The sequence below is a fragment of the Orycteropus afer genome, unplaced genomic scaffold (assembly GCF_000298275.1).
Source record: "Orycteropus afer afer isolate SDZICR_OR568_19922 unplaced genomic scaffold, OryAfe1.0 scaffold00132, whole genome shotgun sequence".
Taxonomy (NCBI): Eukaryota; Metazoa; Chordata; class Mammalia; order Tubulidentata; family Orycteropodidae; genus Orycteropus; species Orycteropus afer.
In genome coordinates, this window is record NW_006921719.1 from 1,359,828 (window position 1) to 1,373,503 (window position 13,676).

General features: G+C 42.8%; 1 protein-coding gene and 1 pseudogene across 1 annotated transcript in view; one reads left to right on the forward strand and one right to left on the reverse strand.

Annotated features, from left to right (window-relative positions):
* The first annotated feature begins 3,723 nt into the window (after window positions 1-3,723).
* Window positions 3,724-13,676, forward strand: part of IL16 (interleukin 16) — a 140,233-nt gene continuing 130,280 nt past the window's right edge. Inside the window, exon 1 of the mRNA XM_007945092.1 lies at window positions 3,724-4,035. Within this exon, the coding sequence (XP_007943283.1) occupies window positions 3,724-4,035 (312 nt within the window). The remainder of the gene's footprint in view (window positions 4,036-13,676) is intronic.
* On the reverse strand, window positions 11,990-13,426 carry LOC103200573 (annotated as a pseudogene).

Genomic DNA, 13,676 nt, shown 5'->3' on the forward strand with positions numbered 1-13,676 from the left:
CAAACACACACATGTATACAAACACATGCATACAGATACGCACATACATACAGTCACGCACAGACCCATAGAAACTACACACAGTCATATACACACAGACATGCATATGCACATACACACATACACACACAGAAACACATAACTCACACACATACTCCTCCCCCCCGCCACTTCCTTCTCTATGAGTCCCAGGTAAACTATGGGGAATCCTAATGAGCATAATTAAAATGGAAAGAGGTTTGGATATACTAATATTTATAGTAACCTAGGTGCTGAGAGTTACCTGTTCTGGGAAGCTGAATTGGCAGAATGTAAGGGAACTCCTGTGTTGGGCAGCTGGTGGCAAAAAGGAGACTGGTTACAATTTAGATTTGGAAGGTGACATGTGGAAGTAAAGGTGAGTAATGAGGAAAACAAAAAACTACTCTGCAAACTTGACTCTTATGTGTCCCTTAGCCAATAGATCTGAGCATAGATATTCTGCTCAGCAAATCGTTCTGAAAGGAAGCAGGTTTTAATGAAGAGATCATGTGCTCTGGACTTGAGTGTTGTGACTTTTGTGCAAAGAATAATGCAGAATAAAAGCAGACTCTGAGGGCTAAGGCTCAAAGAAGAGGCAAATAAAAGGCAAAAAAGTGTAGAATGTAGTACATTTGTTCAAGATATGAAAGGGACCCAAGAGAAGTAGACAAAAAGAAGAGGATATGGAGTCAGCACTTTTTTTCTTAATACATTTTATTGAAATATAGTTTATGCACAGTGAAATACACAGAACTAAAGTAGTATGGTGGCTAAGGCACTTGACTGCTAACCAGAAGGCTGGCGGTTCAAACCCACCAGCCACTCCTCGGAAGAAAGAAGTGGCAATCTACTTCCGTAGTGATACTGCCTCAGAAACACAAGGAGGGGTCGCTATGAGTGGAGTCCGACTTGAGGGCACATAACAACAACAACAAAGTGACATGGGTCAATGCATTTTTTTTGGGGGGCAGTGTCCCCCCCCCCACACCCCTGGCAATCAAGAAAGAAAGTTTCCCTCCATATTTAAACCTTTTCTTGACCCTCCACAACAACGAACTAATACAATAATTGTCCTTCTATGATTGACTTATTTCACTCAGCATAATGTCCTCCAAGTTCATTCATATTATGCGGTGTTTTGCAGACTCTACATTATTCTTTCGTGTTGCATAGAATTTTATTGTGTGTATGTACCATAGTTTGGTCATCTTTTTTTTTTTTAAGACACAAACGTTGAGCATGTTTATATGCTGATGACAAAGATCCAGCTCAGAGGGAGAGATTGAGGATAAAGGTGAGAGAGGAAATAATATCAGTGGCAGGGTGGCTCCAGGGTAAAGCATTCAGTGAGTCTGCCTGGTTTAATTCCTGTCCTCACTGAATCTTAGCTGTGTGATCTTGAGAAAGCTACTTAACTTCTCTGGGCTTTAGTTAACTCTTCTGTAAATTGAGGGTACTTATGAAACAATAGACTTTGTGAGAACTAAATGTTAAAGCACTTAGAACAGTGCTTGGTACATTGCAAGTACTAAAAGAAGTTAGATATCATTATATTTTATAGCTGTTATGCCTGAAAAGACTGAAGGGTAGGATCTAGAGAACAGATGAGAGGATTGTCTTCAATAGGAAGGTGAGTGCATATTTCATTACAAAGTGTGTATACAGATGTGTAAAGATGGCAAGTGGGTTTGTATATTTGATGGTGGAAAGTTAGGGGAATTGCTATGTGATGGTTTTATGCTTTGATGAAGTAGAAGGTGATGTTATCTATTTCTGGTGAAGGGAAATGTAATCTAGATTTTTAAGAGAGTGAAGTTTTGAAACAGTCTTTATTGAGAATGTGTGATCTAACTAATTATGGAACCACAGTATGTGCATTGGTCAATATGAAGGCTCAATTGGTAGCTATGACTCTTTCATGGTACCAACAACATGCTCAGCAGTGGAGATGTCTCCCTCAGGGCTTGCTCACCTGCAACCAGACGTAGAATGTAGTAGACAGTTGGATTCATTTATGAATGAGGTTTTACTATTATTTGAGATGGAAGGATATACAGTATAAGAGTTTGGAATATTGGCAAAAGGGTGCTTAGTGAAATGGGCCAAAATTGAGTTAATTCGGGAACAGTTACACAGGCATACATCCATCTCAAATATCACACATCTCATATATTTATTTATTCATTCATTCATCTTTAATTAATTTATTCATTTTTATTTGTTGCTGTAGATGGTTGGTAAATAAACTGACAAAATGAAAGAGCTGATACAGAAACTTGGGTGTTGGAAAGCACAGTCTTCTTTAAGAAGAAATTATCTTCTGGGGAATTTGTGAAAAGCTTTCTATTTAATGAAATGTTGGAAATTCTGCCTTTCCTAATTCAATATGGGATGTGCACAAACAGCAGTAGCAATGGGCCAAGAGCTTCCCACAATTTGTTGTCCTGGCAATGAGCTTTGTTCTGTGGCTTGGGCTGCAGTCAGAACTTCTCTGGATGTAGCACCAGGGCCCCTTTTGCCACCTGCCTCACGGAAACTGAATCCACGGGAGGTGACTCTTGGCGAAGTTGAGCTGGACGAGGCAGGGCAAGGCTGAGAGTGATGCTGGTGACCTGGTGTGGAAAGCTAATCTTTGTCCACTTTTGTCCAGGCTATAAAAGTTTGATCCAATGGAAATAAGTAAAGGAGCAGGAGACCCTAGGCCTGCCTATGGCACTGGCCAATATATGGCTTTAGGCCCAGAGAAAGGGACACATATGTGCCATGTGCCTGTTACGTGTTAAGCGTTTTGGCAGACATGCCACATGTTTCTCCTTCTTTCACACTCAGATCAACCCTAGCAGGTCAGTGTTAGTGGGACTCCCAACCAGCCTAGGTCTTGGGCTTTTTCATCAGTAAATTGCGAACACCAGATACCAGTGGCCTTCAGACAGAGCTCCATAAATTCTGAGGTTTCTTTGGGGATGCTACAGGAGTCACCAAGGGTATTAAAAGGGGACTACACAGGTGGAGCTCAGTCCTCCTCCCTCCTTTCTCCCTTTTGGCCTGCTCTGTACACTGGAGTTCTCTGTAAGCTATTGTTTGAAGAATAGCTTTCACATCTAAAAACACTGGTCTCCATGATCTATCATTGGTCTCTGTGATCCATCACTGGTCTCTACGATTTATTACTGGTCTCTACGATTTATGACTGGTCTCTACAATCTATCACTGTCTCTGTCATTGGTCTTTACAATCTCTAAATTGTCTCCTGTGATTCTGCGACCACTAGCTTGTCTGCTAGTGTTCTTTGTGGACTTGGGTTCGCACCGCCCCTCTCTGAGCCTCAGTTTCCCTGTCATAGAATGAGTGTTTGGACGAAAGCTCTGAATACCTGTCAGCTCTTGGGCTAGGCCTCTATGACTTTAGGGGTGGAGAGGGGGTTTAACCACTTGGATTAATTGAGACCCATTGGGCTGGCAAGCCTGAAGGGCCAGGGACAGTAAAGGACAGTCTTACCATCTGTCCTGTTCACAGGCACTGGACACGCCTGGCTCAGTTCCTGGACTCCACTTGTCAGCAGCAAGTCACATTGCTTCTCCTTGCTTCCTTTTTCCTCCAGGGACACATGAAGGGGCAGCCAAGCCCAATCCCACCACCACCCGCCAACTGAGGGCTCGAGATCAAGAAAAGAAGAAGGGAGGCTTTACTGCCTCTCTGAGGATGGAGCCACATAGCCGTTCTGGAAAAAGCAGGAAATCTGCAAAATTCCGGTCCATCTCTAGGTCCCTGATCCTCTGTAATGCTAAGACCAGTGATGATGGCTCTAGCCCTGATGAGAAATATCCTGATCCGTTTGAGATTTCCCTGGGCCGGGGCAAGGAGGGAATTTTCCACTCCTCTGTGCAGCTGGAAGACACCTCGGAGGTTGGGCCCGGAAGCATTCCTGATCTAGCACTGGCCTCTGAGGCTGCTAATCTCCAAGCATCTGGGAGCGATCGAGGCAAGACCTGTAGGAGGATATTCTTCATGAAGGTATGCTCAAGATTTGGGACCTGAAAGACCCTGAAGGCTTGTTTCTAGTGCTGTGCAATGAAAGCTTTTGAGTTCATTTATTCCCAAATCAGGAAGCCATAGATTGCTAATTTTGAACAAAGCAAGAAAAAAGTTGAAGCAAGGCCCACTGAAACTGTAACAGTAAGGAGAGGAGTGAATCAGGCTCAGTTGACATTCTTGCAGGAAAGAGCATGTAAGACTGAGTCTAGATCCCTGCTGGAAAATGCCAGGTGCAGTAGGTAATATACTAGGATGCTTCCATGTAGATACAGGCACTATTGGGCCTACTGGGCAGGTCAAATCACATCTAATAGAGAATCTATTAAACACAGACTTAGAAGGCCTGGACAGAGGAAGAGGCCTTATGGAAAGCAGGGTAAGGAGTACAGCTTGAGTGAGTTTGCTCCCTGACCACTGACTATATTTTCCAAGTAACTCTACCAGTTCTGACACAGGTGTGGGTGCTATCAGTGGCAAGTGGAGTAATAAATGAAGGTAGGAGGGGGAAAACTAAGCAGTGTTTTGAGACCTGCCAAAATTCAGAATGTTTTCTCTTCTATTAGACTCTAGTTCTGTTTTTGTTACAATAATGAGATGGATATTTCAGGGTACCATAAGACAGTGACTGATGGGATGGTTTTACTGTAATGTTTATTTTTGTTGTTAGGTGTCATTGAGTCAGTTGCAACTTATAGCAATCCTATGTACAACAGAATGAAACACTGCCCAGTCCTGCCCCATCCTCACAACCGTTGCTATGCGTGAGCCCATTGTTGATGCCACTGTGTCAATCCATCTCATTGAGGGCTTCCCCTTTTGTATTAACCCTCTGATTTACCAAGCATGATATCCTTCTCCAGGGACATGTCCCTTCTGACAACATGACCAAAGTACATAAGACAAAGTCTGACCTTTCTTGCTTCTAAGGGGCATTCCAGTTGTATTTCTTCCAAGACAGATTTGTTCATTCTTTTGGCAGTCCATTGTATTTTCAATATTCTTTCCTGACACCACAATTCAAATCCATCAATTCTTCTTTGGCTTTCCTTATTCATTGTCCAGCTCTCACATGCATATAAGTTGATTGAAAATATTATGGCTTGCATCAGGTAATCTTCAAAGTCACATCTTTGCTTATTCCCTATCAATTACCATGCCTACAGCCTTCTGCCAAAGGTGGGATTTCTCTGTGGTTTTAACATCCATGAACCTTGGATCCAGTGTGGCTCACTCCTTGATGGGTTAACCTTGAAGGGTTACTGCCAAACCCCACTAGGCACAATCACATGACTATTAAGATCATATAAGGAAGGAATTCCAATATCTTTGGAAGGGTTCAAAGGCCTTTGTACAACTTGCTTCCTTGAGGAGGAAATTCATTATATTACAATTATACAATAAACAACATCATGTAACATTATATAACATGTTATGGGGTCAGGACCCCATGGAAGGGATATCCCCAGAGACCTGCAAGCACAAGCAGCTTCTTTGAGGGCCCCACCCAGTGCAGGTTGCTCCATCAGCTATAATGTAACTTCCACTGATCCACCCTGACCTTGCTCAAGAGGGTAGAACAAGAAGTCAGCAACCTGATGGATTTGAGTGAGCCTATCCCAGCTCCCAGTTTGCCAATTATGATGTGAAAAGTACACTGTTCACCAACCAATAATCAGAATTACTGATAACAAAATCACTTTGCTCAGCGTAGAACCCAGATACATGAAATTCAAGAATCATCTCAAGGCTATAATAGACTTCTGTAATAGATTATTCAGTTGCTTCTGTTTAACTTCATAGGCATTTCCTGAGCATCTACTATGTGCCAGGCACTGTGTTAGGCTCTGTGGGGAGCCAGTCCCTGTAAAGTTAAAACTATGTTTCCAGAGAGGTATAAACAAGGGGCAATAGGAGGTTCAAAGGAAGGAGGGAGTATGTCTCTTAGGGGTGAGAATCATTTGTTCATTCTTCCAGTAAACATTTATGAAGAACCTATCTGTGCCACATATTGTTCTAGGGAGTGAGCAAATAGACTCAGTCTCTGCAATCATGCAACTTGTATTCTGATGGGGGGCATAGTTATTAACAACTAAATATATGGAGTAATATTAGATAATGGAGTTCTATGAAGAAATGTTAAGTAAGATAAAGGGATAGAGAGTGATGTGGAAAGGTTACTGTTCTGTTGCATAGGTGATCATGATGGCTTCTTTAATGAAGTAACATTTGCATTTGATCAAAGATTAGATAGAAGAATCCTGATCAAAAGGGGAAAAAATTGGAACAAAACTCCAAATTCTCATGGAATCCACTTACTGGAGCCATTGAGGCTGGATGACATCCCCCAAAACTATTGCCCTAAGGAAATCTTTAAATCTTAAAGTGAAACTATCCCCTGAAATTATCTTTAAAACCAAACAACATCTTAGCTTAATTAGAAAAAAACTGTATGCCTTGAACATTGTGTTCTTTTAAAGTATTATCTATATGAGATCAAATTGAGAACAGCAACTCAAAAGGTTAGATGAGAAACAGTGAGTTTGTGATAATGACGGTGAAACAATTTGGAAAAGGATACTGAGAAAGGTGGCAGAACTTGAAGAATGTAATCATCGTCACTGAATTGCACATGTAGAAATTGTTGAATTGATGTCTGTTTTGCTGTGTATATCATCACCAAAACAAACAAACAAAAAGTTAACATTTGAGCAAGGACCCAAATGAAGCAGAGGCATGAACCATGTGAATAGTTTCTGGGAGAACATTCAGGCAGAGGGAACAGCACATGAAGAAAAGAATGAAGAAAAGAATGTCCTTGCGAATCACCAAGAAGAAAAGCCTGGGGTGGAGAAGAAAGGGGAGAACGATAGTAGATGAAGTAGGAACAATAGCCACGGGGTAAGAGCAAGGACTAAGAATTTTTATAAAGACGAATGGGGACCCTTTGGAGAGTTTTTTAGCTAAAAGTGACATGTTCTGATTTGTGTTTTAAAAGAGAAGTCTGGCTGCTGAGTGGAGAACAGAGAACAGTTATCAGGATATAGCAATAACCCAGGCAAGAAATGAAGTAACTTGGACTAGGATGGTAGTGGGAGAAACATTGAGAACGGTCAGGTTGGGGACTTGTTTTCAAGGCAAAACAAAGAGGATTTGTTGATGGAAGGATATAGAATGTGAGACAATATGAGAAGAATCAGATTTCAGTGCAATTTTGGCCTGTGCAAATCAGGGAAAGGAGGTGCTAAGGTGGGAAACACTAGGGATAGGAAAAATGGTCAGGAAAAGGTGAGATGGTCCTGGAAGGATGCAGGATTTTACTAAGCATGGATGAGCAGGAGAAAATTCTGGGTGGAGGGAAACATATAAGCAAAGAGCTGAAGGTGGGTAAGCACGTGTGCAGAGTCTAGTGTGTCTGGAGCTCTCTGCTTCTTCTACTCCTTCTCCTTCTTCAAGTTAATTAATTGATTCATTTTTAAGGGCAGTTTTAGGTTTACAGAAAAATTAAGCAGGAAGTGCAGAGAGCATCCAGTTTTCCCACTGATTAACATCTTGTGGTACATCTGCTGCAATTATTGTGACACATTATTATTAAGTTAATCCGTAGTTCACGTTAGGGTTCACTACCCCCCCAGCTCCCAATGGCTGTAGTCCACAGAAGCACACTGCTAAGCCTTTCTTCCCTGGTGTTACTGGATGGTTTGAGCTGCCAACCTTTCAGTTAGTAGCTGAGCACAAACTGTTTGTGCCACCCAAGGACCCAGGGTTCACTCTGTGTGTTGTACAGTTCTATGGGTTTTGACAAATATATAATGTCATGCAGGAGTCCCTGGAAAGCTAGATGACAAATGGGCATAGACCTGGGGTGGGAATGGGCATAGGACTAGGAAAGGTCAAAGACAAATTCCACCCTTTCCACCTCTTCGTACTCCACACTCCTATTTTTTTTTTTTTTTTAAATGTTTTCACATCTCTTACTTCAGTGACCCCCGCACCCCTTCCTAGAAAACCTTATGAAGAGGGTAAAGCCAAAAAAAAAAACCCAAGCTTACTGCTATTGCGTCGTTTCCAACTCATAACGACCCCTCCTTTGGTTTCTGAGGTGGTATCTCTACAGAGTTCCTTCTGAGGAATGGCTGGTGGGTTTGAACCACCAGCATTCTGATTAGCAGTCAAATGCCTTAGGCAGTACACCACCAGTGCTCCCAGGGATAACAATATGATATTTCTGGGTAATTGTACAGTACAAGGGTTGGGGTAGGATTTATTAATCTGACTGCCTGGATTTGACTCTGACTTTCCCATTTATTAACTTTGTGACCCTGAACAATTCACTATATCTCTCTGTGCCTCAATTTCCTCAACCTATTGTATGGGGAGTGTTAATAGTAGTATATACTTCATGAGAGTGCTATGAGGATAAAGTTATAAGCATTTTCATAAGAAAATCCACCTAAAACACAGTACAGTACATATATTTATTGGTTGATTGATATTATTACTATTTCTATCCTAGGATGGGGACAATGATACTGAGTTATTAAGTAATTAATGAATTAATAACATTTATCTAGCACTCTCAATGTGCCAGGCAGTGTGCTAGGAGCTAAAGAAAGAGCTGTAGCTTTAGTGACACTCATAGGCTAAGAATGGAGACAGGCACACAACAGATCATTCTTATTTCAGTGTGGTCAAAACATGTGTCTTAGTTTTCCAGAGCTGCCAGACCAGAATACCACAAGGTTGGTGGTTTGAAAGAACAAAAATGTATTGTCTCACAGTTCTGGAGGCAAGATATCCAAACTAGGGTTTTGGACATATCAAGTCCTTCTGGAGGTTTGAAGAGAGAACTTCTGCTCCATGGCTCTCTCCCGGTTTCTGTGGCTGGTGTTTCTTTGCTGTTTATTTATGCATCGGCCTCCCTTGTTATATGGTGTCTGTCTTTCCTCATGTCTATCTATTTTTATAAGACATCACTCAGATGAATTAGGGCCCATTCTATCCTGGAATGACATCTGTGAAGAAAAACCCTATTTCCACAAACAAGGTCACATTCCCAGTTACAGGGGTTAGGACTTTAGCATATCTTTCTGGGGATCACAACTGAGTCTATAACAACATGGATATGTAAGGGGATTTATGGGAGCACTGAGGCAGAACATGCAAGTCAATTTGAGAGGGGTTTCCTGGAGCTGGTGATTGTGGAAAGTGGGGTGAATAATAGCTACCCAAGTAAAGAAGTCCAGGTTGTGGTGAGTGGTGGAAATGAGCAGCAGGGATGTGGGCGAGGACTCAGAGGTGGGAAGGAGAGTTTTCTTTGCCGAGGGGAGAGGCAGAAGTGATGTGTATAGTTTAGTCAAGTTGAGGCAAATGTGATAAGAAGAGAAGTGTAGCATTTAGTTCAAAATATGAACCCCCTTCCCCTCCCCCATTTTAGGGTGCATGTGTGATCCTTGACAATCTGTCAATGAATTCTAAGCAAGTGAGGGTTTCAGTGGTCTAGGTAGGTGCAGTATCAAAGGTACCAGGTTTGGAAAGTCAAAAGTAACCCACCCCTTCGCCTCTCCCTTCTCTGGCTGAGCTCCCCCCCACCTCCCTGCCTCCCCTCACCAGAGAAACACACGTGCCCAGTGTGACTCAGTCTGCCCAGACGGCCTCCCCAGCCTCCAGCAACGCTATGGTTACATGGATTTCAAAACAACATCTGGAATCAGACCTTGTGACATCAGCTTCTCCTCTAGAAACACGTAATATGAAAATTAAAGAAGAGGAAGTTAAATAAACAGCCAACTTAAAAAAAAAAAAAAAAAAAAAAAAAAAGGAGCCCTTATTGGATGCCTTGTGTTTGGCAGAGCAAGGACTGCCTAAGTCACTGCCTGGTGAGGTGCCAACTCTGGGCATGGATGTGCAGAGGCTGAAGTAAGCATCTAAGCTGTGCTGTGCCTTCAGATCCCCCGGGGCTCCTGATCTGCAGGGGGAACGTCCAGACTCCAGGGGATAAATTCAGATTGGAGAATGCTTCCAATCAGCCTCCCTAAACAACAAACAGACACGAACCTCAGCTTATCAGGCCTAGAAATTTAAAAGGAGGAAATGCATGGACTCACTGGATTTTCCAGACCCACTGTCTGGCCATTAATTTATTTTCTAATGGGAAGAGTATTTTTAAAAGTGCCCTTTAAATAGGATGCTGAGGCCAAAGGGAAGGAAGCTCAAAGAGTAGCAACTAAAGCTCACCCAAACACCCTCTCTTCCTGCTTCCCCTCATTCTCTTCTCCTGTCTTTTTCACTCCTTTCTGTTAGCAACTTTCTGTTGCTCCACACTGGCAAAGCACCTGCTGTGGGCCAGCCTCTGAGGATAAAGAAACAAATTTGATACTATTTCTTCCCTCTGGGAACTTGACTCTAGTGAAGAGGACAAGTGTAAGGATTATCAATTCTGTCCCTGGATTTGCTAGTTCAGTTTTCTTTCTTTCTTTGGGGGGGAGGGGAGCAGCTGATGTTTAATTGTGATATTTTAAAAGTATACAATTGTTACGACACACTTTCCTCCCACTCCCCTACTTAGTCTCTTACAATGACAGGAAAAAAGCAACAAATCACAGGTTCAATGGAGTTAATAAATTAACCCCTTCAGTTTCTATGTGTAGTACCCATGATTCCTGTGAAATACCAGGCAGACCTGGCAATGGCCAACAGTAAATTTCAGACCCACAGAGTTTAAAAGTTCAGGTTCTCTGAGCATTCTGTGTTTCTGTGGTACTTGTCCATAATTGGTAACTCCTGATAATTAATTGGGAAAGGACCTCTGGTGGCATAGAGGATAAGGCATTTGGTTCCTAATTAGAAGTCGACAGTTCAAATGCACCAGCTGCTCCGTGGAAGGAAGATGGGGTGATCTACTTCCATAAAAATTTATAGCCACAAAAGCTCATTGAGGCTCTCTGAGTCAGAATCAACTCGATGGCAGTGAGATTGGTTTTTTTGGTTTGGTAGTTGAGGAATTTTATGTACCAGTGAAGAAAGCCTTTCCCCTTCAAGGGGAAGGAAGAAAATGACCCTCAAAACCTAAAAGATATGGCTGCAAGGTCTTTCCCCTTGTCACATATCTTCAGACTCATGCCCTGCCCCCGCCCGCTCCCAATGGAACAAGAGAGACCAAAACATAAACTGACTTACAAAAATAAATAAATAAATAAATGCAGTGATGGCTCTAAAGGGAATGACCAGGATCAACTGAGATACTCCTAAGCACCAAACCAAAAAACCAAACCAAACTCGATGTCATCGAGTTGATTTTGACTCATAGTGACCCCTATTGGGTTTCAAGGCTATAAATCTTTATGGAAGCAGACTGCCTCATCTTTCTTCGACGGAGAGGCTGGGGGGTTCGAACCTTCAAACCACCGACCTTTTTGTTAGCAGTCAAATGCTTTAACCACTACACCACCAGAGCTCTTTCATGTAGGCATAGGGTGCAGAAAAAGCTAGAAAGTAGCTACAGGAAAACCTGTGGTCTTTTCAGATTCACGGTGTTAAAACTCCACATACTGGTGTCAGGAAGAGGAGCTCTGGTGGTGCAGTGTTTAAGACATTTGACTGCTAACCAGAAGATGACTGGTTCAAACTCACCAGCTGCTCCATGGAACGAAGGTGAGGCAATCTACTTCCGTAAAGATTTACAGCCTTTGGAACCCAATGGGGTTGCTTGAGTTGCAATCAACTCGATGGCAGTGAGTTTGGTTTGGTTTGGTGTCAGGGAGGTTCTGCCTAAGTGTACCAGAGAAAAAATTCCAATCCCTCTGAGAGAAGGAAATATGCAAAGGGCCCTTGGCAGAGTGGGTTCTATCTTGCCTGGGTAGGGGGAGGTGAATGGGGGAAAAAACTGCCACATCTTTCTTCCAATTCCACTCATTCCTGTGGGTGGCAGATGAAGTCAGTGGCCTGCAGGAGCCTTTAGTTTGGCAGGAAATGGATGTGATACAGGAACTTTCTCTGCAGAGGGTGGGAAGGTGAGCTACTCAGAGTCGACTGCAGATAGACCATGTTGTAGAAGAGTCTGTTGGTTAAGAAGACCTGAAAAAGCTACGCTTTACCAAAGGTCTTTGCTTCACTGGCACTGATAATGAATAAAGGAAAGAGAATAGAGAAGAGGCAACCACTAATAATGTTTGAAGACAGTGCTGCTGTGAGAAAAGCCAAGGACAAACCAAATCCAAAAGAGTAAGGCCATTTCCTTTCTGTGTTTGACAATTGCTCAAGAAAATAAAAACAAAACAAAACTCGCTGCCATTGAGTCATTCTGATTCATAGCAATCCCCATTGGGTTTCAAAGGCTGTAAGGCATTATGAAAGCAGACCACCTCATCTTTCTCCTGTGGAGCTGCTGGTGGATTCAAACTACCAACCTTTTGGTTAGCAGCCAAATGCCTTAAAGCTGGTGCATTCCAATTCTTTTATGGAACCAAACCAAAACCAAAACCCGCTGCCATCTATTCAATTGTGACTCACAGTTGGGATCATAACAACCCCCACTGGGTTTCCAAGGCAATAAATCTTTACAGAAGCAGATTGCCCCACCCTCCTTCTGAGGAGGGGCTGGTGGTGGATTTGAACTGTTAACCTTCTGGTTAGCAGTCAAATGCCTTAGGAACTGTACTACTGGAGCTTTCCTATTTTATTGAACCAGCGATATTCAAATTAGCATAGTGAATACAGAAGGCACATATGCGGGAAACTAACCAGCTGACCAACAAGATAGATGGGGAAGGGACTCACAAGCATCCTCTGGAGAGGAAAAGAGCCTGCAGCAAAAGGTTGAAGAGTATATCAGCAATTATTTTGCTGACACTAGGGAGTGGGTGAAGCTTTCTCCCTGATACCTTGAATGCCAGATCAGCTGTATCTTAGAACCAAATGGCATTGACAATTTTGCTAAGGACAAATAGGGGGAGTACCCAGTGAGCTCTGATGTGAGGAAGAATTCCAGCCACCACCAAACATCTCCATGGTGATGGATGCCCAGTAATTTGTGCTGTCACTGAAGCACAGGAATAAACTCTCGGTAAAACAAGAGGTGACTCAACCAGAATACTCCTCCATTCCAAGCACAGCACTGGAGAATTCTGCCAACCATACGTGGCTAACTCACTTGTTTCCATTCTATGCTGTGGGCACTTCTCTGCACCAGGGCACTACTTGCCCTTCTGTGACTCTATTCCTCCTTCTTTAGCTGTATTTGAGCATCCAATTTTGAGATGGTACAGATACCCCAGATGGAGTCCTTGATTCCCCCGAAAAGGTCCTGGAGAAAGATATTGACATTGTCAGCCATCTCTTCACCACCCAAACAATTCACTATGCAGAGGAGAGAGAAGTACCTCAAAATCTCTCATCTGGAAAGGCCCTGCTCACTGCAGCCTCTGTGGGCCAACACCACTGCTTGCACTGGGCCTGCACCGGGTATGCTCAGGCTGCACAGGGCCTTTGGCTAGTTCAGTTTTCTTAAGAGTCCCCTGGAGAGGATGAATTGTTGATATTGTTGTGTGCTTTCCAGTTGATTCTGACACATAGCACTCAACTGGAAAGTAGAACTGCCCCATAGGGTTTCTTTTTTTTTTTTT